Raw genomic sequence first — 23,639 nt, forward strand, 5'->3', positions numbered from 1 at the left:
TCGGCGGATTATTTCCTCTCAACGACCGGCCAACACTACCCAAAAAAAAAAAAAAGAACGGGGAAGAAATCCTTAATAAACAATTAATCCAATCAATTAACAAAACAACAACAACATGACAATTGATTAATGTGACGCTCCACAACATAAAACCAAGCTTGTAGCCTGTGTCAGCTCAGCCCTGAGCAACAACACACACAAATACCATCCAGTCGTCCTCCATTTTGCTCTTTATCATACAAAAAAAAAAAGTAACACACTTTTGTTTTGTTTTCACCAAGAACACACAACTACACTTTCCACTTAACACACATTCTGCCAGCTCCCCCCTCAACAAGCACCACCTCACCACTTGGGGGCGGTAGTGAGTTTGTGGTAATGAGTCATGTCTTTTTTTTTTTCTTCCCCCCCAACCCCTGTTCGAGGTACAGTAACTGCTCCTCAGGGATTTCTATCACAATTACGGCCAGTGTGGCCTGTGATGTTCTGACAGTAGCCCTGTATGCCTGAACTGATGGCGGGATCACACCACAGTATAGATATGGTAATGAGTGACGGTATATAGACACAGTGGCATGCAGCTTTTTACCAACGTACAGGCAAGAGGCCCACCTGGGCTTTTGAATGAATCTGCTCGGGGTGTCAATCACGTCGCGTTGCCTCGTGATCAGAAGGAAATGGAAAGGGAGGAGGCAGTAGAGAGGGAGGTGATGGAGAGATGCGGGAGAAAGAAAAGCAGAGGTGCAATAACTGGAAGAGGCCTTGCTCGGGATTACAGTTTATTCCAGATGTGGTCTCTGCTGATCAGGGCTTGACAGTTACATGAAAAAGGCCCAAGGAGCAGCAGTCTGTGCAAAATATAAGAGTTCACCCCTTTTTTTTATGTATATCTCTGCCCTAAGATTTATAACAGTTATCTATTGAATCTAGTTTGGTCTCTCTAGCATGTGGTCATTTATCACAAAGTGTTGAATTGTAGTCCCGAAAAGCTATGAGCATTCAGAGAGACTTATAATCCCCCCCCCCCCCCCCCCCCCCCGGTCAAATGTAATGTTTGTGTATTTTATTTATCTCGCGAGTAGGCACATATGAAATGTAATGAAGTTGTTGTGACGTTCAGCGGTCATTTTACGGCGAGCCAATTATATGCAAAATGTGCAAAAAGACCGACGTTAAATGTTTAGATAATAATTATAATCATGCTTGGTGCATGTTTGCACATGCAGGTTTGAAAGCAGAACAGTTCATTTCTCATTTCCCTTGCTTCATTATGAGACCAAAACCAGAGACATTTACTTTCCTTCCGTAAATCCCCCCAAAAACTCTAGAGAGTTTCAGAACTTTCTCAAGCTGCGTTGAATCCTGAAATACCGTTGATTTGGCAGCATCTCCGAATTAATTGTGCTCGTTTTTTGTTTTTTTTATCCCGTTCTCGAAAGCATTACAAAATGTCTTAACATATTTTAAATTGGCAGGCCTCTCTTCCCTTCTGTCTGTCTTGCCCATTCTCCCTCTTTCATACACAAATTCACTCAGCCCCCCCTCTCCTTTCTCTCCCCACCTCCTACCTTTTGGTGTGTTTTGCATGGTGCCTGGCTGTTTAGAGGCAGTATGCATATGTATGGGCGAGATGGTGGATCGTGACGGGATCTGACATGCGGGGACATGATCAAAGCGCTCCATCTGATCCCATGAAAACAGACGCAAACCCTCCTCTCATCCTTACAAAACCCCCACTGATAGTCAACTCTGCCAGCCCTGACTCCTCCATCTCCTCTTTTCTCTCTCTCTCTTTCTCGTTTCTTCCCTCCATCCCAGCATGCAGCGTGCCCACGTCAAGGCCTGCCTGCCTGCCCGACTTTGCGATTACGCCCTGTGATAAACAACGGCCCGTTTAGCTCATAAAGCAGGAGTGTTGTGCATAATGCTTACAATAAAAGATAGCATCTCTTCACTCATCTTATTTACCTCTCCCACGGTGGCATGGGCGACGGGCTGTTCTATATAAATACCGCAGGGGGGGGAGGATATACAGATGCAGACATACATCTGTTAGTCAAATAAAGTCTCTGCCAAGTCAGTTGATGAGAACGGGAGGAAAAACAGGTCTGTTTGAATATGCATCTGAGCTTAGAGCCAGGTGATAAAGGCGCCATTTTAAGGCTCCATCCTTCTTGGTAAGTGAGCTTAAAATGTCCTCTGAACCAGCACAGGATGACATCCATATCACATTTAGATTCATCTTTATGGAACATATAGATTGATATGGAAGCCAGAACACATTTTCCTCTCTATCTCTCCCTCTCTCCACCTCCCCATCTCTAATTCCCTCCTTTCTCTCTTTTTCCTCCCTCCCTCTCATTCTCCTTTACCCCCCCCTCTCTCACTTCTTCCAGTAAGGAAGATGTATGAGTTTGAATTATTGATTCAGACACATGCTACATGCTGCTTGGAGTCATTATTTGTTCAGGTGAGTGTCATGCTGCTCGCTATGAAACAGATACCACGGGGATTAAGCGACACAATCAGGACTTAAAGACAGCCGCCCTCCCTAAAATAACACGGCCCTCGCCGCAAGACGAATGCTCCCCAAAAGCCGACTTCATTTGTTTATGACTCGCACATTAGTCATCTGTGTCTAAATTATAGCGCAGGGGTAAAGATTAATTCAAGCACAGGCTTTTTCTATTGTTTTTATTTTTTTTACTTCTGCGTGTTTCTTGCAGCAGATGAATATAGGTGCAAACATCCTACACATTATAAAACAAAATACATATATAAAACTAACACTTTAAACACAGCTTTTGTTGGATTGTAGGCGTCGGCATGAAGAGCAGACGGATGTCCAGGCTTAAGAAAGAACACCACACATATACATTAGTCACATCTTTGTACTTTTGTTGCCTTCATACGACAGAAGGAAATCGGGCATTTGCATTTATTGGATTGACACTGACTATGCAAATCACAGCAGATTTTATGAGCAAAGGTTGGAAGGATGTGTTTTGTAGAAAAAAAGTTCCGATGGAGAGAAGCTCTGATACGGGAGCCTTAAGAGAGGCGGGAGGTAACATGTTGCTAACTGTTCATTTAGCCCTGGCTAAGTGGTCAGGGACACTGGACAGGTGAACTTTATTCTCCCCACTGGCCCTGCGGGGTGTGTGTGTGTGTGTGTGTGTGTGTGTGCGTGAGGGTGTGTGTGTGGACTGTAACAGAATTTCTCTAGTCCTCTGGGCCCTGGTGCAAAGCAGAGAATAAATGGTGGAGGTGGCAGGCCAGGACAGAAAAATCAATGCCTGCTTATACAGACATGACACACCAGCAGCCTACTGCATTCTCTGTGTGTGTGTGTGTGTGTGTGCGAGTGTGTGAGTGTGGGTGTAGATGTACAGCGCGCAGTCTTACGGCCCCGTGCTTCTGCGGCTCTGAGTGCGAGTACCCAGCAACCCCCATTTCCTCTCTCACAGGCTAGATTGTGTAGCATTTTATGTCAGCTTTGGGATCAGTAAATAACTCTTCGTTTTTTCCCCCTTCCTCTTAACTCCCTTCTGCCTCGCTTCTTCTTCTGCAGGAAGTTTGAATGCGAGTTGTGCGATCGCTCCTTCAGTGAAAAATGGGCCCTGAACAACCACATGAAACTGCACAGTGGGGAGAAACCCTATAAGTGCGCCTGGCCGTCCTGCCACTACGCCTTCCTCAACCTGTCAGCCATGAAGGACCACTACAGGACACACACAGGTGAGACGATGAGAACGAGTCCCCTCCACCATGAGCCATTAGGACTGTACTCCTCCATAAACATGTTGACTGACACTCATAACTGCAAAATTCATGGGGTTTGCTTTTTTCTTCTTTTTTTTTTACAGGCAAATGGTGTTTTTATGAGTTTGGGACAAAGGGTTATTTATCAAGAAACACTATACTTGGATCAGACAAAATGTACTTTTTCATTCTTCTATAGACAAAATGAAGTTTTATGTGTTAACTGTGAAAATCTCACATTAATTCTGAATCTTCACAGCTTTGTTTGGGAAAAAAAAACATACACACATTTTTGGCCCTTTAATAGCGATGACTTGTCCATCTGTACTGATTTTCAACATCCAGAGAAAGTCGAGAACTAGTTCTTGGCCATCTTGCAGACACACTTGTCGGATGGTTAAACCCTCACCTCCTGATCCTGATAGGGCCGCCACATTTATACCGCGTTATGCCAGCCAAGTATACTTGAATAGAGATGCTTGTTTGCCAAAGAGAGAAGGAAAAAGATGTTCAGCTTTCATGTTTAAAACATTTTTTTTTTCCTCCAGACTTGGAGGGTTGCATGATGAGGGAATTAAGGTAGTGTGTGTTCCCCAAAATCCAACTGGTTGTCATGTGTATTTCCCCAAAAATCCATCTGGTCGCCAAGTGTGTCTTCCCCAAGCCCAGCTGGTCAGCGAGTGTGTGTTCATCAAATCCATCTGATCCTCAAGAGTGTGTTTTCCCCACAGCGATGCGGTCCAGTGTTTGTTCTTCCATGAAGCGAAAAGGGAAACATTTAACGCCAAATATCTGGATTAGAGGACAACTCAATAAGACATTAAATCTGCATTAAAATCTGTGGGCATTGTGTAATTTCTTATCCACGCGGTGCTTTTTCTTTGAGATTCCATCCTGTCCTTTTTTTCTTACTTCTGTGCGTACTGTGGGACTGAACCGAGTCGTGCTTTTTTTACTTACTAAAAGCTTTGGATAGACAGATGGCGCGGTGGGAGGATACTGTCTTGAATAATCGCCCCTCGATAGGAGCCCAAGTCAGGCGCTCTGAAGGTGTCTTTATGCTGCAGCCCAGCAGTTTCCCCTCGGCCTCAGTAATGTCCCACACACGGCTCCTTGATGCCCTTTTAAGTCAATGACAGAAGCAGCAGCAGCCAGTGGCCTGACAGCCTGACTGAGCGCTTGCAGGAGAGCCCTCCATCCGTCACGGGTGCCTGCTGTGTGTGTGTGTGTGTGTGTGTGTGGGGAGGGAGGGATGGAGGGAGGGAAAGACTTGCTGGATGTTATTTTAAATGTGTTTTAACAGTGATGTAACGTCAAGGCGCCTCTGACATAATTAGGCGTTTTATTTTCATTTGTTTCCAGCCCTCATCATTCCCCATCAGGCGGCTGGCGTCACACTGTCACCTAGCTGTCACCTGGAGAGGCGTAGGGTGGTGGTGGTGGTGGTGTGTGTGTGTGTGTGTGTGTGTGTGTGTCTTTGTATGTGTGTGTCTTTGTGTGAGTTTGGCAGGAGGAAACACAGACTTGAAGAGAGTGAGTGAAGTGATTGTAGATGGAAACAGGAAAGTGATGAAATGAGAGCGCTTGAAGGATCAAGGGTGGCCCAGTATGAACATAGGAAAATAGGAGATTGAACCTGAAACAACCTCATTTTGGTGAGCGACAAGACCTGACTTGATTAGCAACACCCAAAAAAGCGAATACAATTTGCTCTACTGTGACCCCCGACACTGCTTTGCCAGTAGTAATTGCTGCTGGGTTGGACGGTTAGCTGCAGCTATAAAATCTTTGCAATCACATTCCGGCAGCCAACCTGACACACTGAAATATGATCTGCATGTGTGTGATCTGTTTAAAGGTTATAAATGGTCTCCTTCACGGCACTAAGATGCAATACTAATAAAATAAGTAGGAGACTTTAAAGTTGAGCTAGTCTTTCCTGGGAACAGAGCAGTCAGTAATGGAGGCGATGTGAGTTAGTGTGTGTGTGGGGAGTTTGTACAGTAGCTGAGTGTAATGATACACACATCCAGCTCATTATTTGGAACTGTAAAATTCACTTGGTGAAGAAACAGAAACAAAGAAAACAAATGTCCGTCTATCAAGAGCTTCACCACAGTGTCAAGTATTTCTCGAGTGTGTATAATCGTTTTATATTCCCCCGAAAAGAACATTTCTAATCCCTCGCAACAGCAGTCAGTGTCAGGATCTCATGGTGGAAATACCGTGAGACAGAATGGGCCTAGTCTGAGCTCTGTGACAATGTCCACAGAAGTTCAAATGTAAATTATGCACCGGAAATACAACTGCATACAATTAGATACAGCTCTGAGACATTATTTCACTGTGTAATCTGTAGGGACAAGATTTTGGTATCAAAAAGAGGAATGGCCGAAACATTTTATTACAACCCTTTTATTACAACCGTTTTTTATAGACGTGATCTTATGACTCCAGTCTCGTGTCCCAACTTGCTAATCGGACTGTAAACAACTGACCGGCGCACACGGAAGTGGAAGTCTTGCGATGTTTAAAAAGAAAATAATTGTCCGGGACATGCAGGTTTTTAGCCTGATATCATGTGTGTAGCTTCAAGTGCACAGTTAAGATCCTTTTACCGGGCTCCTGTTCTGAAACAAGTCAGCTTGAAACATTAAAAAGTCAGCCCGATATGCCATTTAATGATCGCCTGCTGAAAGTTTCTGGGGTCCAAAATAGAGTTTTTAAGTGATTTGTAAAACCCCATTGTTTCAAAATTGAGAAAATAAAAAGTGAGTGCTCAGCAACAGCATCTACGAGGGGCGTGACCTAGCAAATGGTCAATTCACTAATAAACACTCGATAAAGGCGAACACCACAATACTAAATGTGGTATTTGCACCCATAATTACATCGTAGACAAACAAAGAACCGAGATAAAGATGTAACTCGCGGAAAAATTGTCAAATTTGCCCATCCAGGGGATGGAGTTGCTGGCTGTGACACGCAGAGTTAACACCTCTGCTCTCCTTCTCCTGCCTCGAACGGGATTCATTGTTCCTCTCTGATTTGTGTGTTTTTTATGTTAATCACTCCCTCCCTCACACACACAAGTCTTGTCTGAGGGAGCGGGGTGAGGGGGGAGGCAGGGAGGGAGAGGGGTGGGGGATTCAGTGGTCGTCAGCCGCCAGGGTCATTTGTAACGGCTGATGAATGAGCGACTCAAATAAATAAATAAGTGCACTGCATCTGACCCGCCCAGCTTTTCCCAGGCTCCTGGGCGTTGTGAGGAGTGGGGAGTAGGGAGGGAGGGAATGGGGGGGTAGAGGAGGGTGCAACACAGCGACAGGGCCACAATTGATTTCCTCATTGCTTCAGTTTGTCGCTTAATCTGGCGATATGCTGATAAATCTTCGCACTTTGTCAATTAATTTCCCTGAAAAACGAGACCCAAAATGGCGAGCACATCAATACAGCAGCGGATTCCGTGTCAAAAATTAAGCGGTAAAATTAATTGCCCTCCCATCCGCTCCTGCTAAAACATAACTAATGAGGGAGGCAATTATAGCTGCATGCAGACACCTCTGGGGTTATTTAAAACACACACACACACACACACACACACATACATATATGTGTGTATATATATTATAATTTTTTTTCACACACACATGCAAAGAGAGGTTCTATATTTTGACTTCAAAGTTCTTTTATTGTCTTGCAACAAGGCCCATTTAAATCCAGTACGGGTTGGGGGAGTTGAGGTGTATCATGGGATCAAAAGAGAAGAAGCGATGAGCCAATATTCCAAAAGCCAAAAAGTTTAAGGGCTCTCAGTGCAGACACATTAGCAGGGAATGGGTTTTTTCAAGGGTACTTTTTGTATCTGATGCTATAGACTTTAGGTGGCGTGCGCTTCCAAACAGATGGCTGTGACCTATAGCTGGATTAGTTTGTTTAAAGGTTTGATGTTTTGAGTTTAGAGTAAGTAGAGACTTAATGTTGTGGATGATGGATGTGGTTTCAGGGTTATTGTTGCATAAGTATAAGGTTGAAGGTAATTATCATGTGTTAGAGGTAGACGTTAAGGTGGATCAGGAATGCATGGAGTCAATGTGATGTTGTGTTGTGGGTGGTGGAGGTGTGGACAGCCACATGACACTCTCCTCTACCCCACCTCGCTGTCCCCACCCAGGTCCTCTGAGGCTTCGCCGCCACAGAGCAGCAGATGAAAAGCACACATGTAATTTATCGCCAACGTTTCCTCCTCGAGAATAATTGTGGCGACCGCGTCTGGTAGCAGGGATCGATGGCTATGGATTTTTCTGTGGTGGGGTCTTGTAGCGTTGGGCGTAATGAGAGATGGAAGGGAGGGAGGGGGCGGAGTGGAGGCGGGACCGGTGCTGTTTTTCTGATAGGAAGGAATAAGGTCTGACCAGATCCTTAGTAACTATTCCACAGTGTAGAGACACCGGAAGAAAAACCACTTTTAGTTTGATTTGTCATTAAAGGCCCTGAAACCTCTCTGATAAGGCCGAAGTTTGGGCAAACAGATACTTTGGATACTTAACATGACATATTTCTGTATTTATGTTTAGTTTTTGCCACGTTGTCATTGTCGTGGTGTCTTCGACCTTCCTTTCCTGCTGATGAAGTTCATTCAACCCATTTTCTCTTTCCCCCGGGACCATCAGACATCAGGTATTTAGCACAGAAAATGTAAAAGGGGGATTTCAGTCGAACAGGAAGTAGCACAATGGACATTTAGTCATACGAAAACCTTGTTCCTTTTAAAGGCCCGTTGTGCCGGGACGGAAAAGTGAACCTGTAGGAATTGGCAACGAATGCACCTGTTTTTTCGTTTCTTCTCCCCTCTAAGTGGCTCCGCATTAAAACTCCTCTCACAGTCGAGTGCCTTTGAATGGGTGAAACAGAGGAAACTTGAGGCTGCTTTGTCTCCGCGGCCCCGGCGAACGCTGCTATCTGCGCAGAAGACGAGCCTGCCGAGGCCCAGCTGGAGGAGTCACCCAAATGTGTTATCAGTGTGTGGCGAAGAGCTGGAGTTCAACATCAGCATTTAGATGAATATTTAAGTGACGGGGAATCTCGGCTGCACGTGATGTGCGCCCATGCCGCGCGTGCACTCCCCGCAATGTGTGTACTAGGACTCCACGTGCGTTTTTGGGCGTGTGCGCGCGTACGTGGGAAGATGTGCACCTCGGCGTTCTGTGGTTGTGTGTGCCCGCGTGCATTGCACGCATCTCCCCGAGCGAGGCTGATCACAAAATGTTGCTGCGCGTGTGCAGGAACGCGTGACAGCCTGCAGAGCCGTGGCGGAGGGGGGGGTGGGGGGGGGGAAGAGAGAGAGAGAAAGAGAGAGAGAGAGAGAGAGAGAGAGAGAGACCATCATGCCGTTAATGACAGAGCCAGATGCGAGGAAGAGAGGAGGAGTGTAAAAAAAATAAAGCTCTCCACGCTCCCCATCTGGAAGGCATCGCCCCCAAATGAAGTTGTACAAAACCATCCCATTGATAATAAAGCTAATTTTTATGGCTCTGACAAGTATGTAATTATGTTCAGCGGTGCTTTTCAGATTTTATCACAGTCAATAAACCACACTGGCAATTTCCCGTCCCCCATTTGACATATTTACACGGATCCATCTGATTGGAGGAATTCGTTAGCTGTGAGAGCTCTGATGGATATACACTAGTGATCTGTGACTTCTGCTTGGCTCATCTGTTAGCCAACTAGACCCGCTGCTCGTCTGCTCCGTCTGTCTTTTCGTCTCCGAGTGTCTGCCTCCCTTCCTCCTTGTGCCCGCTTCTCCCCGATCCGTTAACCGCGGTAATTTTACTGGAGAGCCCCCGTCGCCTTGCTCGCTGGCTCCTCGGCAGTAGTTGTGAGCGAAGGAGACGTCCCTCGCTCCTTCCATCCCCGGGCTTCCCCACTCGGAAGGATTCAAGGATTTCATAAATCTGCTTCAATAACCTTTCACGTATTACCACTCCACGATATTTGAGCTTGTAATTTCACTATTTAATTGTATTTGTTTTTGATTCATGTTGATGCGACTTTGAAATTAAAACGCATTAGTGACAGATTAATTACACTGAGCCATATTTAGTTGCGGCAGACGCAGGTAAAACAACTGAAATAAGAAATATGTCATGAGTCGTGTAGCTTCACATGTGAAATGAAACCATCGGTAGTAGCCATTTTTGAATTGATGTCATAATAATCTTGATCCAAAATGCACATCAATACATAGGTTAATACATACCAAACTCATATAACATATATAAAAACATCAACATTGTCTTTTAGTTTGATTTAGCTGACTGAGCTTAATTGAAATAAACATCCCTAAATATTAGTTTGATGTCTTTTTACAGTTAGAAATTTACATATAGAAATGCCATTTCTCTAATCTCTCTCAATATTCTCATCAAACGAGTGGTGAGGTGATCAGACAGGATGTGAACACGCCACCAATTTAGAGAGATTATTGGGAGAAAACTTCATATTATAGGGGAGATTATCGAAGAAAAACAAAATTGAGTGAAATGTTGCAACGAACTAACGGACATAATTGTTTTTTTGTACCACATCATCAAGAAATGAGCAAAAGTTGAACAAGGTCAAAGTATATTAGCTGTAATGGATGTTTTGGATAATTTGACAGTTTGCCTGTTTTCTCTTGCAGGTAAACTTGGTTTACGTCTGGTTCCCTCAAAAGATGTATGATCGTCTTACTTAAGATTCAGTCTCTGGGCACTTGAATGAGATCTGGATCTGAATGAGTGTAGGAATGAATATTTAATAAATATAGTGTAAATGAGACAAAAGTTAATCTTTCCTCTCAGGTTCCCGCTGCCTCTCCTTTTATTCTGTCTGACAATGTGTCTGTTTGTTCCTCGCCGACCAGGAGACCCGAAATGCTTTACCCATCTTTTTTCTCCTCTCGATCCGTCTCTATAGGAGAGAAGTCTTATCTGTGTGACCTGTGTGGTTTTGCCGGAGGCACAAGACACGCTCTCACCAAACACAGACGGCAACACACAGGTAAGCAACAACACACACACACCCCATGTCTCATAAAAAGTAATTTCCGCACACACACTTAACTGTGCAGACTTTCATAATTGTGGACGATGATTGACACTTCAAGATCTGAACTGCCACAGACAATTTTTATTTCACATAGTTTCAGCAACTGTTTGCTGTCTTTCACACACACACACACACACACACACACACACACACACACACACACACACACACACACACACACACACACAGGCACATCAGTGTGACATGCTGCTGTCAGTGATAGGCATGTGTACCAGTGTGGCTGACTGAATCTGAGATTTTTAATTTCAGTTATCATTTCACCATGTCATTCTGTCGCTTAGGGAAATTGCATTTTTCAGATAGGCTGTCAATAACGAGTGCTTTTTTGGAAATTGGGATAGTGAAACAAATACTGTTCTTAACCGTTGTCTGGCAGGCACCAAAGGATCAAGAATCCTCTTATAAATATTAATTTAGGTTTTCATAATTTATTTTGTTTGCTCCTCAGTTTCTATGCCATTCCCCTTCTCGAAAACCGCCAATTTCCGTCCCTCTCTCCTGCGTCGACACGTGTCAATTCCACTGATTTAGCTGAATGTTTTACATCTGTTGTCATGCAGCTGCACAGGAAGGGATCAGCCCGCGTTCTCCCGCCTGATGGATTTTGAAGCGCCACTGCTCATGCCAACATTGTTTTAAAGACAACATTTCACCATTGTCTAGGACCTTCAAATTGTCCCTCTTCCATGTCAAAATGTACCAGGAGTCAATGGCTAATGGTATTCGATGATATTAATTAATTAATGATGTTAATGGAAATTTCACCCAAGCTGTATTTTAACAAAACACTGAGCGCTGCTGAGTCAATCGAATGCCCCGTTAAGACTTGTCTTCAGTGTTCTGTAGGTTAGCAGCTCCTCAGAGCAGGGTGAGGTTTTAATGCAGGTTTTAAACACTGACATCCCAGAAGCTGTTGAGTAAAATACAACTCTCGCTTCTCTGGTTTGCCATTTTAAATACAAAAGAATACAAAAAAAATACAACTCTCCCGCAGAGCACAAAAGTCTGCCAGCTTATGGACAATTTTCCAACTTACACCCACAGACATGAGTCCTAACACCCTGATTTTAAGTTATATTGACACCTTAACCTCATGAGCATCTTTATAATTTAGAATTAAGTCTCTATTTCTGTGAGATTAATGGCTTTGTGTCAAATATAGTAATCATCAATCATCTAATGATGCAAATCTTCCATCAAAAATCTTACATATTATATTTCATGGAGATGTATTCATACGCTTTTAAACATTCTGCTGTCACACTTAATTTAACATTCAAGAAGATTTTTACAATTCAACTAATTTTGACTTACTCTGAACTCCCACTTTCAAACCTCAGCTGGCACAACAACTGCTGTCACTGCTTACAAACCAACTCAACAACTTCAACTTCAGCCTCAAATGTAATTTTGAATTTCTTTCTCCAATTCCAACTGATTTAACTCTTTAATTCAACTGCTTTCACTGTTTCCACACAAGTGGACCTGACTGACGGGGCTTAAACTTGTACATATTTTAACTTGTCTACATGTGTGTTGCACCTGCAGTGTTGAGAGTGAGCATACTTAAATGTATTTCAGAAAATGTAGCTTTTTGTAGTTTAACAATAGATTCAGACCTATTAATATAGCTTTTTGTGTCAGCAAAATATTCTGCTGCCAACTTGTTTTTTATCTGTCTGCCCGCAGGAGAAAGACCCTTCAAATGTAAGATCTGCAACTTCGCCTCCACCACGCAGTCCCACCTATCGCGGCACAAGCGTGTTCACACAGGAGAGAAACCGTACCGCTGCCCCTGGTGCGACTACAGGTACCGGCTCATTGACCCGCCCATGGTTGGTGGCGCTGATTGCCACCAACCATGGCACTGATGATCAGGGGGTTGATAGGTTGGGGGGGAGTGAGATAGCAGGTGGCATTGTAACGTAGTTTGGTGGAGGTGTGTGTGTGTGTGTGTGAGAGAGCGAGAGAGCGAGAGAGAAGTGGAGGGCACACAGGTCTAATCTCCACAGCACGGCTCCATCTCATCACTCTGCCATCATCAATAGGCCCCGCCAGATCCCCCTCCAATACACAAACACTCTCTCTCTCTCTCTCTCTCTCTCTCTCACACGCACACACACACACACACACACACACACACACACACACACACACACACACAATGTCACTGGCACTGGTAGGTCCCTGTCATTAAAACACCATCATACCAGATCAGTAATTACACAGGAAATTGTCGGTGAAATTGAAAAAGTTTTGGCTGGCGTTGCACATCTCCATCTCTCTCTATCTCTCTCTCTCTCTCTCTCCCTCCGTCTCCCCTGGACTCTCTCTGTCTCTCTCTCTCTTTCTCTCATCCTGCGCTTCCTCGTCAGGTTGTGGCAGAAGAGTGTGAAAGGGAATGATCTCAAACCCATCATTGGTTTTAGATGTACTGTTCATTCGTTCTTTCCCCTCTGTGACAAAGTCATTTCGGCAGCTTGCTGCACCTGCTCCGCTCCCAGTGAAGCGCTCGATTCATTCCATAAGTCTTTTGTACGCCGTCCAACTTGGTAAAAGTGAAATGCTGAGACGTAATAATTGTAGTCAGGCTATTATTTTGCAATTATCAGAGGATTCTCTCACCTTGTACCTAAAGTTATCCCAAAGTATCACTTAAGGAGTGAACAGTGGATGGGTTTTGTTAGATTTAAGATGCATGTAAGACGCTGTGAAATTTTTTTGTGCCTAAATATTCTAAGTGTCAGCTAGTAGCGTAGGAAAACTGCGTCTTGTCTTTTACTATGTGTACTCCGAGTTCAACTACAAGATTTCTGGCCAATATTTGGTTGATATTTTTTAGTTAGCGGCATGGCTCCAGGGCTGACAATGACGATCAGTCCACCACTTTTTAGTTAATTATCTATAATAACAATAATAATAATAATAATAATAATAACTATTATTGGAGGAATCTTACTGATGCTGGTGATCCACTGACTTTTCAGGTCCAAATATTTTTGGTTTATGACCAAATATCTGAAAAACTAATGACATGCCCATCAACCTTAGCTGTAATTTGTGTTTAGTGCTTAATAGCTAACATGCTAAACTAAGATGGTAAACACTGTAAACAATATACCTGCTAAACAGCAGCATTACAACAGCAACACTACATCCTCTCTGAGCATTGCTCTTGGTTCTTAGTCGTTTAAGTTTGGAACTGCCGATATTCTATATTTAATTTGCTGCCAGACATAGTGGATTTTCCCAGAATTTCTTTTCGCGCTATGGCGGAAATGTTCAACTTTTCTGGATACCAAATCTCAGAACCCATGAAAAAACAAGATGAAGAAGACGCCATATTGCAAACATGTGTTGATTCCTTTTCAAATGGCTCATTAAACTTACTGGGTCAAAGGCTCCAACTGTTGTAAAAAAAAAAAAGAAAAAGAAATTGCTAATTATTTAAATTGGCTGATTAATTTTTTTACCCTGGGGGCAAATTTTGGTCCCATATCAAACCACTGCAGCAGACTAACCCCAGCATCACAGATAGGGTACATAGTACAAGTCAAACGTTCCCCACCCCATTGTTCCCTCACTGATACTTAATGATCATTACAGATAGCGGCAAATGAAACGGTAAATTAGAAGCCCAATTAACATTTTGGTGGCCCCAGGGGTTCTGAGAGGTCCAGAGGGCAGGCGAGGGGGGGCAAGGTGGGAGGAGGAGGAGGAGGAGGAGGAGGAGGTTGGGGAAACGCCCCGCTGGCTTACTAATGTGAGGATGAGGAATTGAATGTGGGGGCCTAAGACAGCCGCGAGGGCCCTCGCCTCCGCCCTGCTTCTACACTCTGAATACATGTTTAAAACCCTGGTGGCCCGACCACGATAAGGAGCGACTGCATTAGCGAGCTCGTTTGACCTTTCGGTGTAAGCTCGCAAAATAATTGTGGCGCAGATGTTTTGAAACATATTTAGGTCCGAGACAGATGAAGCGGTTGAGTCATTGACAGTTCTTGCTCATAGGGAATATTTATATCTGTTTTACAGCTAATCGTCAGATTTTCGTGCGAAAAAAAAGATAAATATTACACGGTACGGGCAACATCTACGGTTTCCCAACTCACATGCAATGTGATATCCATCAACGCTGCTCCTCAAATGCATGTAAATGAGCAGGGAGTGAATGATCTATCAAATGCCACTCATCTCCTATTCAGACAGAGACAGATAATACAGGGGGATAATTATAGTTGGGGAATAGTGGTAAAAATATTCTAATGATATTGCTCTTGGAGTCCTGGGCTGTCAATTAATGATGTCTATTTGACTATTCTCCAGCTATTTATGCAGACCAAAAAACGTCCTTACGTCCCTGTTTAAGGAATCACTTATATTGTTAACAATGAGGATTTTTTTTCTCCTTTTTTTCCCGCCTCATTAAAGCCACAGTGGCATCTTAAGCGGTCTAATTGATACGTAGCCTTTGACTCCTGCCACGTTACCGTTCTTCTTGGGCTATTATTGTTTATCGAATGCCGCGGCACTCATGTTTCAATCTACCTGTTAGAATACTATTTCAAATCGAGGCGGTGGTGGCTTTGAGGATGACACGCTCACTGTCAATGCCAGGGAGGTTTGCGACCTTGTAAAAAGGAAGGGTGAGATGAGGGAGAACGGGGAGACATTAATGATGATAACTGGGCCTCCTTGGCAGAATAAGATCCAAATGCAACCCACCCCCCCAATCCCTCCTCTCCCAACTTTTAACACACACAAAGAGGCACATTTAAATCTCCTCTAACGAAGCGCCTCTCAATTACACTTCTCCCATTACCATACATACACTCGTTGGGAGGAGGAATATGGAAATGGCTAAAATAAGAGAGAGCGAGAGACAGAAAGAGGCAGAGAAGGGGTGATGCATCCGTGTGGCTGATTCCCATGGCGAGTGCGTGGATGGGGGATGAAGTTGAAACAGTGTTGGACTAATTAATACAGTGTATAGTAGGAGGACTGGTGTGGGCTTTCACTAACTGTGACACCTGCTGACTCCTAAATGCACGTTGTGTTGTTTTAATATGACAATTACGGCATTACCATATCTGAGAGATAGCGCGGCCCCCCCAGGAATCCACCCGCGCGCTCCCTCGAACCTTTTAGCTCCGTTTCAAATTTTATCTATTTATGCTCCCACTTTCGAATAAGAAATCGGTTCACTTTTAGTGTAAAGTGCACTTTTTTTTTTATACTGCGTGATTTGCGGTAATTCATGAGCATGTGACAGCTTGAGTCCTTACATCTGCCTGTTTTCCTATTAGGCAGGAGATCAGTCAATAGATGTGGTTATGGTTTGTCATGTGAACCTGTTTAGTTCTGACTGATGCAATCACAAAAAAAAAAAAAAATAATATTCTAGATATTAAGCCTGGTGTTTTTGTACCACATGTCACTTTTTTTTGCCAGTATCATGGCGTCATCTTTAATTTTTCTCATGACTCCCTACGGCAATCGTTGCTCTGCCAACTGCCTGGTTATTCTACTGCTTAACTTCGAACAAACCCGGTTGCATCACATCCTGTGAGCCAGGAATGACCTCTCTGACACAAAGCATGAACTGGATACTTTTTAAAAATTATATGTTGTTGTATTAACCAGTGATCTGCTCGGCCTCTGGACATTTTCTACATCACTCCGACCGGCAGCAGCGTTCACTTTAGTGAAGAGCCTTCATTGCTCACCATTGGCTAGTGCTTATGCATTTCATACAGCATGTACAGGACCCAGTGAGGGCCCGCTCTGTTTTTTCTTTCCTTTTTTTTTTTTTTAAGGCCCCAGTGGAGCTTGGCTGGTCTGTGGCCCTGTGATGGAGAGAGGTGTCTCTGCAAAAGTGAAAACAAATTCTCTCCTTGGCTGGCATGAGCTATGGCACTGTGAGGCTTTATTGTCCCGGCCAAGGTGATAAGGGAGAGTAATTGCGTATTATACTGTCCGAGAATGTCAGGTCCAAACTGAGCACGAGTGCCCCATCCATCAACACATGATGCAGTGTGTTTATGTGTGTGTATGAACCGGTGTTCTACACTGCACATGCTTGCTTGCATGATGCATTACGTGTTTGCCCATCGTGTGTGTGTGTGTATCATTTTAATTACATTTTGGGCTCAAACTACATTCGGGTTTGATTATGTCTATGTATGTATGCACGTGTTTGTCTTGCCCATTTAGGTCGTCAGCAACACCTGTGTGTGTGTGTGTGTGTGTGTGTGTGTGTGTGTGTGTGTGTGTGTGTGTGTGTGTGTGTGTGTGTGTGTGTGGCAGGTTTAGATAGAGCCTGGGAGCAGGTCAGGCAGCATCATTAATCAGCAGAGGGTTGTGTGTGACTCTCTGAGCTGACATCATTACATCGTACACCCTGCAGTAGCTCACTGCTTGGCCTGCCCTATCTGACCATCCCAAAGACTCTCACACACACAGACACATGCAACACACACCACTATTCTATACCTGTCATACATTTGCAACATGACAGATCTCTTCAGACACGTCTCAGTCGGCCTCCAGATCCACGTGCAGTCTCACAGTGGGCATCAACTACTGCTCCCACCAGCACCATTAGACACTGAACCTGAACATCTGGAAGTAGAAAAAAGGAAAACGAGAGCATGACAGAATGTCAAAGAATTTGTTTGCATGATGTAAATGTTGTCAGTGTAACGTTGTGTTTCGCTGTTCGTGAGAGCGGCCTTTCATCTTTTGCTGGTTAAGGGCCTGTTTCACAAAGGCGTATTTAGGCGCTGAATGCTTTGAGAGTCTGTCCAAACACTGCTGCTCCCTCAGCTCCAAAGCCCAGTTGGAGTATTTTCGAGTGTGTGTGTGTGCGTCACAACAAAATAAAATGTTACCATTGCAAACCTTTCTTGGGGAAGTTGCCAAGTGTTTATCTTGTGTTTTCTCCCTCATGACTCTCATCTTTGAATCTTTTTTCTTTCTTCTTTAAAATCTACTACAAAAAGGAATGAGGCCTTTTATCTCTTGTTTGTCTCCCTTAGATCCAACTGTGCCGAGAACATCCGGAAGCACATTCTCCACACGGGCAAACACGAGGGCGTAAAGATGTACAATTGCCCCAAATGTAACTCTGCCACCAACTCGCCCATGGAGTTCCGCAACCACCTGAAGGCCAGCCACCCTGATATCGAGAACCCAGACCTCGCCTACCTGCATGCAGGTAACTAATTGTTCAATCTGAGTCTCCTGGGCACTGCAGAGGTGTCCTTGAGCAAGGCACCAAACACTTGACTGCGCCTCTAAGTATCACGCTAAGGGTAGTTTGTTTATTTCTGCTATTCCAATAGCTTTATGATGTGTAATGTGCACACAAACCAACACATACACACAGACAAATCAACATTTAAAAATCATTCCACTGAATTAAAACCACCTGCCTTGTAACCCTGCACATGATCCGTCGTTCCACTGAGGTCAGGTCTTCCAGAACCCTCCAGTGTGGTTTTTGGTCAATGGATGGACTTGTGCTATTCCAAAGCTGATGGAGGGCACCCACACACAAAGAGGCAGCACTCAAAGATGGCTGGTCTGGTCGCCCCTGCCAATCACTCAGGCCACGGAGACAGATGAAATCGTGTTCCTCCACTATTGGTTCCTTTGTATCCCAGTGTTCTTCCTTTGTCCTTGAAGGCCACCAAATCCAATCGGCCGAGTGCTTGTCCTTCAGAGGAGCAGAGAGGACAGCCTTTATCCTGTTATCCCTTTGACCTTACATAAAAGCAGTTGGAGTTGGAGGGGAGCGCCATGAGGAAGAGGCCATGCAGGGACATTACTGGAAGTACTGTGGCTTATTTCCTGTGGAAACTGAATGGATCTGGAGTTATTTTTATTTATTTAATTTTTTTTATTTCTCAAACAGGCTTATTCTTGGTATAACTTGTGTTCCGCAAATTCAATGACCAACTTCTATCGTTGAACTTATTTACTTCCAGGGCCTAACCCCCGAGCACAACCCTGTTACCTTCACCTCCTCTTAAAAACACCACACTCCTTCATATTCTCCATACCCTCTCACCTTTAACCAAAGCACACCTTTACGCTTCTTCTTAACCTTTCACTCGAGAATTTCCCTCACCTCTCTTTGTCCTTATGCACGGCTGACCTTTGGCAAGGTAGATTCATTTTGCTCCTTTGTGCGGTCCGGTCGGCCATTTGAGAACACAACAGTTCGGCCAAAGAAGGAGATGTGTCCACCCCACTGCTGTTTCTTCATCTTCAAGGTGCTTATGGTCTTACTGGGATTCCACCCAGCTCCAGCAAGCACTGCACTGCACCGTTTCAGGCCTTTATATTTTGTAATGTTATGAGCGAAGGTCAGATCTTGGTCTGGAACGTGCATCGTCTTTCATTCATCTTGAGGAAACACATCCTCCTCCTTCAGTCAAATTAAGCAACAATGTTTTCAAGATGTCATCATGACGCTCTGATTCATATTCCAGTCACGGCAAACAACCACAGATACGAACCCAGCCAAAAGACTGACAGCAAAAGAAACGATCCAAAAATGCCGCTCTTACCCGAGGAGAAAATTATTCCCTGCAATTACGGATCCTACTTTGCTTTTCGTCGATGCGTTACAGTTGGCTCAAATTGTTGCTGCTCGGGAGCGACACGTAAATAAACTATTGCCGGTCTGCAGGAAGAAAAAAAAAAATCAACCTCGCTTTACCTGATTAAGACCGAAGCAATCAAAGTACGTGGGGTTTGAAAAGGCATTGAAAGTACACCCCTGATCTCTGCCTCCATCAAACGGGGGAAAAGAGAGGTGGGGGTGGTAGCGGAAAGAGCAGTGTTTCATCTAAGTAGACAGAACGGGACCAAAAGAAAGAGACAGGGGAAAAAAAGATTAAGAAGGTAGATGTTGAATTAACCTGCTTGTGATTGCTCTCTGTCAGAGTGGCACCAGGGCCAGCAGCGAGAGGCAAATCATCTGTGATGGCCCTTCCCGCCGTTCCCCCTTTGAAAGACACAGATCAAACGCACCCGAGTCACGGGCCCTTACAGCCCCTCGCGCCGGATTGATTGACACCCGAACGTCTCCACTGCAGCTCTGTCTTTCCGTATCACTCTCTCACTCTCTCGCTTTCCTCTTCTTTATTCAGCGTCGCACTTCGAATTAAAGCCCTTCTCAAGGATGAAAGCAGAGGTCCTTTGCAAACGAAGGAAGAGAGGGAATTAGACCCAGCAAGTGATGGAGGGGAATGATGATTAGAATTAGAGGGGGGGGGGGGAGAAGGGAGAAAAAAGGAGGTTAGATATGTGAGGGGAAAAATGTTGCTGATAGGACACATTTTAATAAAATGGTAATGACAATTGTCTTCCCTGTGTGATCTACAGAGAGATATGCCATAAAAGAGGTGGCGGTGCCTGTGTGATCTTGGCATAGATAGCGCTGCAGCAGAACTCCGCTACAGGTACCTCGGAGCGCTGTGACTTTGCTAAATTACCCGTCTGCTTCGAACTTTCTTTCTCGTTAAAATGCTGCAAGTACGCTTTGACTGGAGCAGCCGTGGCACATTTCCTTCTCTTCTCTCTGCCGTCTCCCCTCCAGCGAGGTCGGCTTTGTTAATTCGGGCCTCCTGTCCTGTTCGCTTTCCGAAAAAGCGATGTTGCGTACAAACACAGGTGAGCTACCATTAGCTTTGTCAGGGCATCATCATCCCACTGTTTTTTTTAGATTGTGAAATATTCCCCTTATTATATTTCCAACCAAGGTTATAATTGCACAACTCGCAGGCATAGCGATCAAATACTTTGTAATTAGCACACAGCGGCCGAGCGCTCGGATCTGCTGCTAAGTGTCTAAAAAGATAAAAACAAATAAATAAATAAACTTCTTCAAGGCATTGTTGCTGCTTTATGCAGATTCTATTTTCCTTAATAATGCATGATGGATGGCTACTGTAGCGGGCTGGAGGAGACCTGGCCTTGTAAGTGATGATCTTAATACACAGTTACAACCACAGGCAAATTCATTTGTTTGCATATATTTTGTCCTTATTAAACAAATCTGTAAACAAATATGGGTTTGGATGGCTTTTACTTAAGTTATGCATCCGTGTGCCTTCCCCAGCTCCCCTCCCTCGCTTTCACCTTCTGTTCGTCATGTAATGAAACATTACTCTCCGGAGTTTTACTTGCGTATTGTGTTACAGCGGCGTGTTGGATTGTGGAGGACAGGTGTGCGTGTCATGCAAATGTGTCCTGGTATCCCGGCGCATATGACACCGTGTCGACGTTGTGAAAGAAGCCGCAGACACCGGCGATAAAATCAACATCTGTTTCTAATAACAATGTGTTATATGTGACACGTTTCTGTGTTGAAAGACAGTATGTGAAAAAAACAATGCAACACACCTATAGGACATCAAGTCGTCAGCGTTAGTGATGAACCCGCGTCTTTGTGTCACCGTCCTTATGCTGCATTCACATGATGGGCATTAATGAAAAAAGTCACTCTGTTCCGTGCGATGTGCAGTCAGATTAACGGGGCGGCTCGTTGTGCCGAAGCTGTCGCGGAGTAGATTTAGTTCTTTTGAGTTCTGTCTCACAAAGTCAACAATGAGGCATTTGTTGGCTTAACAGGAAGCCAAAATAAAATAAAAAATACTTTTACCTGCAAAGAAATTAGAATATATGACTTAATTGAGCTCAGCTTTTTATACATTTGACCAGAAACTTAAGTTTTTACAACACTCACCATTGATGGACAATAGAATAACAAACACAGACACAACGCCTGTGTTTGTTATTCTGTGTGTATCATTTCTCTTCTTTTTTCCGACCTCAGCGAAGCCTGCATGTAGAAACTTGTAGATTAGCTCGAGTCAGTGTTGGGGTGTTAATTGGAGAATTCCCTCATGGGGGGGGACACCTTTCGGCTTCGTCTGGTCCTGAGCGGCTGACGTCGATGGACCCAACCCTGTCTCCCTCTTCTGCCTTTTTTCCCCGTCCACACAGTCTACATATAGTCTTGGTTCAGATATTACAGTTGAGAAGCAGCTGCTCAGTGTGTCTCGGGAGACCTGCAACAAGGGGTGTGTGTTTAGGGGGGGTCGCTGTGCGGCTTAGGGGAAAATGCACTCCGTCGGTTGCAGGCGTCTCGGTAAACCAACACGGTGTCGGTTAGGGCCGAGCAAGCAGCAATTCCTGCATAATGACCTGCTCCAATGAGCGTGAAAACTCCCCCAACTGGCTGCATTTATCACCCATCAGCAACAACAAACGGCCTTTTGTTTCATCCTCGTCTTCCACTCCCTCCCCTTCCTGCTGGCGCCAATCCGAGAGCCTCCCCTCAATCGCTTAGCGGCCATTCAGAGCCCCGACTGACAAGTCACACCCAATCAGTGTGGAGACGGAGGGGCAGTAGGTTTGTGGCTGCTCCGAATGTGAAGTGATGTTTGCATTGTGTCCCTGTCACCTTTAAGCCATCACAGACAGATTTTCTTTTTTTGGGGGGGGACGGTAAATGATGACTGGAAGTGTAGCGTCATTGACAGACTGGGTCAACCTCCGCCTCAAGTTTTGTCACTGTCAGAAAACTTGAGGCAGATTGATGCCTCTTGATGAGCGCTCCCTTGTGTTGCAATGGTACGGCCGTGTGAGGCTCTTGCCTATGTTGCACCGTCCTCAAAAGTTGCAGATGGTCTATGTAGGGCACCGCCTGACAGTTGCACAGTGCTATAGCCGGAGAAAATGATCACGTTGCTCAGTTGAGTAGGTTTTTTGTCTAACGCTCGTTTCTGTGGCATTTGGAAGATAGGGAGTTGGATGTTCAAGGGCTCGAGAAGGACACTGGTAAATAGTTCCGTAACCACACATACAGATGAAATTTCGCTACAAAGTCGTAATTTTGTGAACCGGTTTATGTAGTTAATGAGCAAGTTTCTTCTTTTGAGAAGTCAGTTTTTGTTTGGATGCAACCCGCACCGATTCCCTGGAGTGCATCGAGCAAATCATTCAAACAAACTACCGTCACTCGACATCCGAAAGGGATTGTTCATAATGTGTCAGCGCACTTCAAATACTTAACTTCTTCCTTTTTGAATCAAAAGATAAATACAAAAATAAAACACGTTCGCTATATGTTTGCAAGAGCGTTTGTTGGAACACTTTCATGTGTACACACGCTACTCAAACCGAAGCGCACAAACACACATAGACACACACACACACGAGCGCGTGAGTGACGTGTGGTGGTGGTGGGGGGGGGAGTAGGGGGGGGTTCGCGGGCCGGGCTGCTCCTCCTGTGCGGGACAGTGAATATGGGACCAGACAGGCCGCCGGCTGCTATAAAGACTCATCCATAATTCAATCCTCCTTCTCCCTCAATTCAGACACTGTCCATATCCAGCTACGGCTAACGGCTAACCTGTCTGAGACGAGAGAGGAAAAAAAGAAAGTCGGTATCGATGCAAAAAGCCGAGTTAAAAAAAAAAAAGATAAGGAAGAAAATGTTGCAAGGCCAGACTGCTGATTTTCACTTTCCGCCCGGCTTGCCCCATCTTGACCTTTTACTGAGTAAACACGGCTCCTAGTACCAACATGTTTTCCCAGATCTACACCCTCATTGGCTGAAGTGCACTTCTGAGATCTCCACCACGACCTTTGCCCTTTTCGCTATGCTAAGGACCCTCGTCTTCGTCCTCCGCCTCGCTCTCTGTGCTCTCTGTATGTCGTCTGTTTGGTGGCTCTCCAGACGTCTCTGC

The 23,639-nt window shown here is 44.6% G+C and overlaps 1 protein-coding gene across 1 annotated transcript in view; it reads left to right on the plus strand.

Annotated features, from left to right (window-relative positions):
* znf407 (zinc finger protein 407) overlaps positions 1-23,639 on the plus strand; it is a gene marked incomplete at its 5' end in the record, with an annotated part of 132,165 nt that overhangs the window by 76,329 nt on the left and 32,197 nt on the right. Inside the window, 4 exons of the mRNA XM_079227979.1 lie at positions 3,572-3,738; positions 10,723-10,806; positions 12,565-12,685; positions 17,913-18,091. Of these exons, the coding sequence (XP_079084105.1) occupies positions 3,572-3,738; positions 10,723-10,806; positions 12,565-12,685; positions 17,913-18,091 (551 nt within the window). The remainder of the gene's footprint in view (positions 1-3,571; positions 3,739-10,722; positions 10,807-12,564; positions 12,686-17,912; positions 18,092-23,639) is intronic.

The sequence above is a fragment of the Taurulus bubalis genome, assembly GCF_910589615.1.
Source record: "Taurulus bubalis genome assembly, chromosome: 12".
Lineage (NCBI taxonomy): Eukaryota > Metazoa > Chordata > Actinopteri > Perciformes > Cottidae > Taurulus > Taurulus bubalis.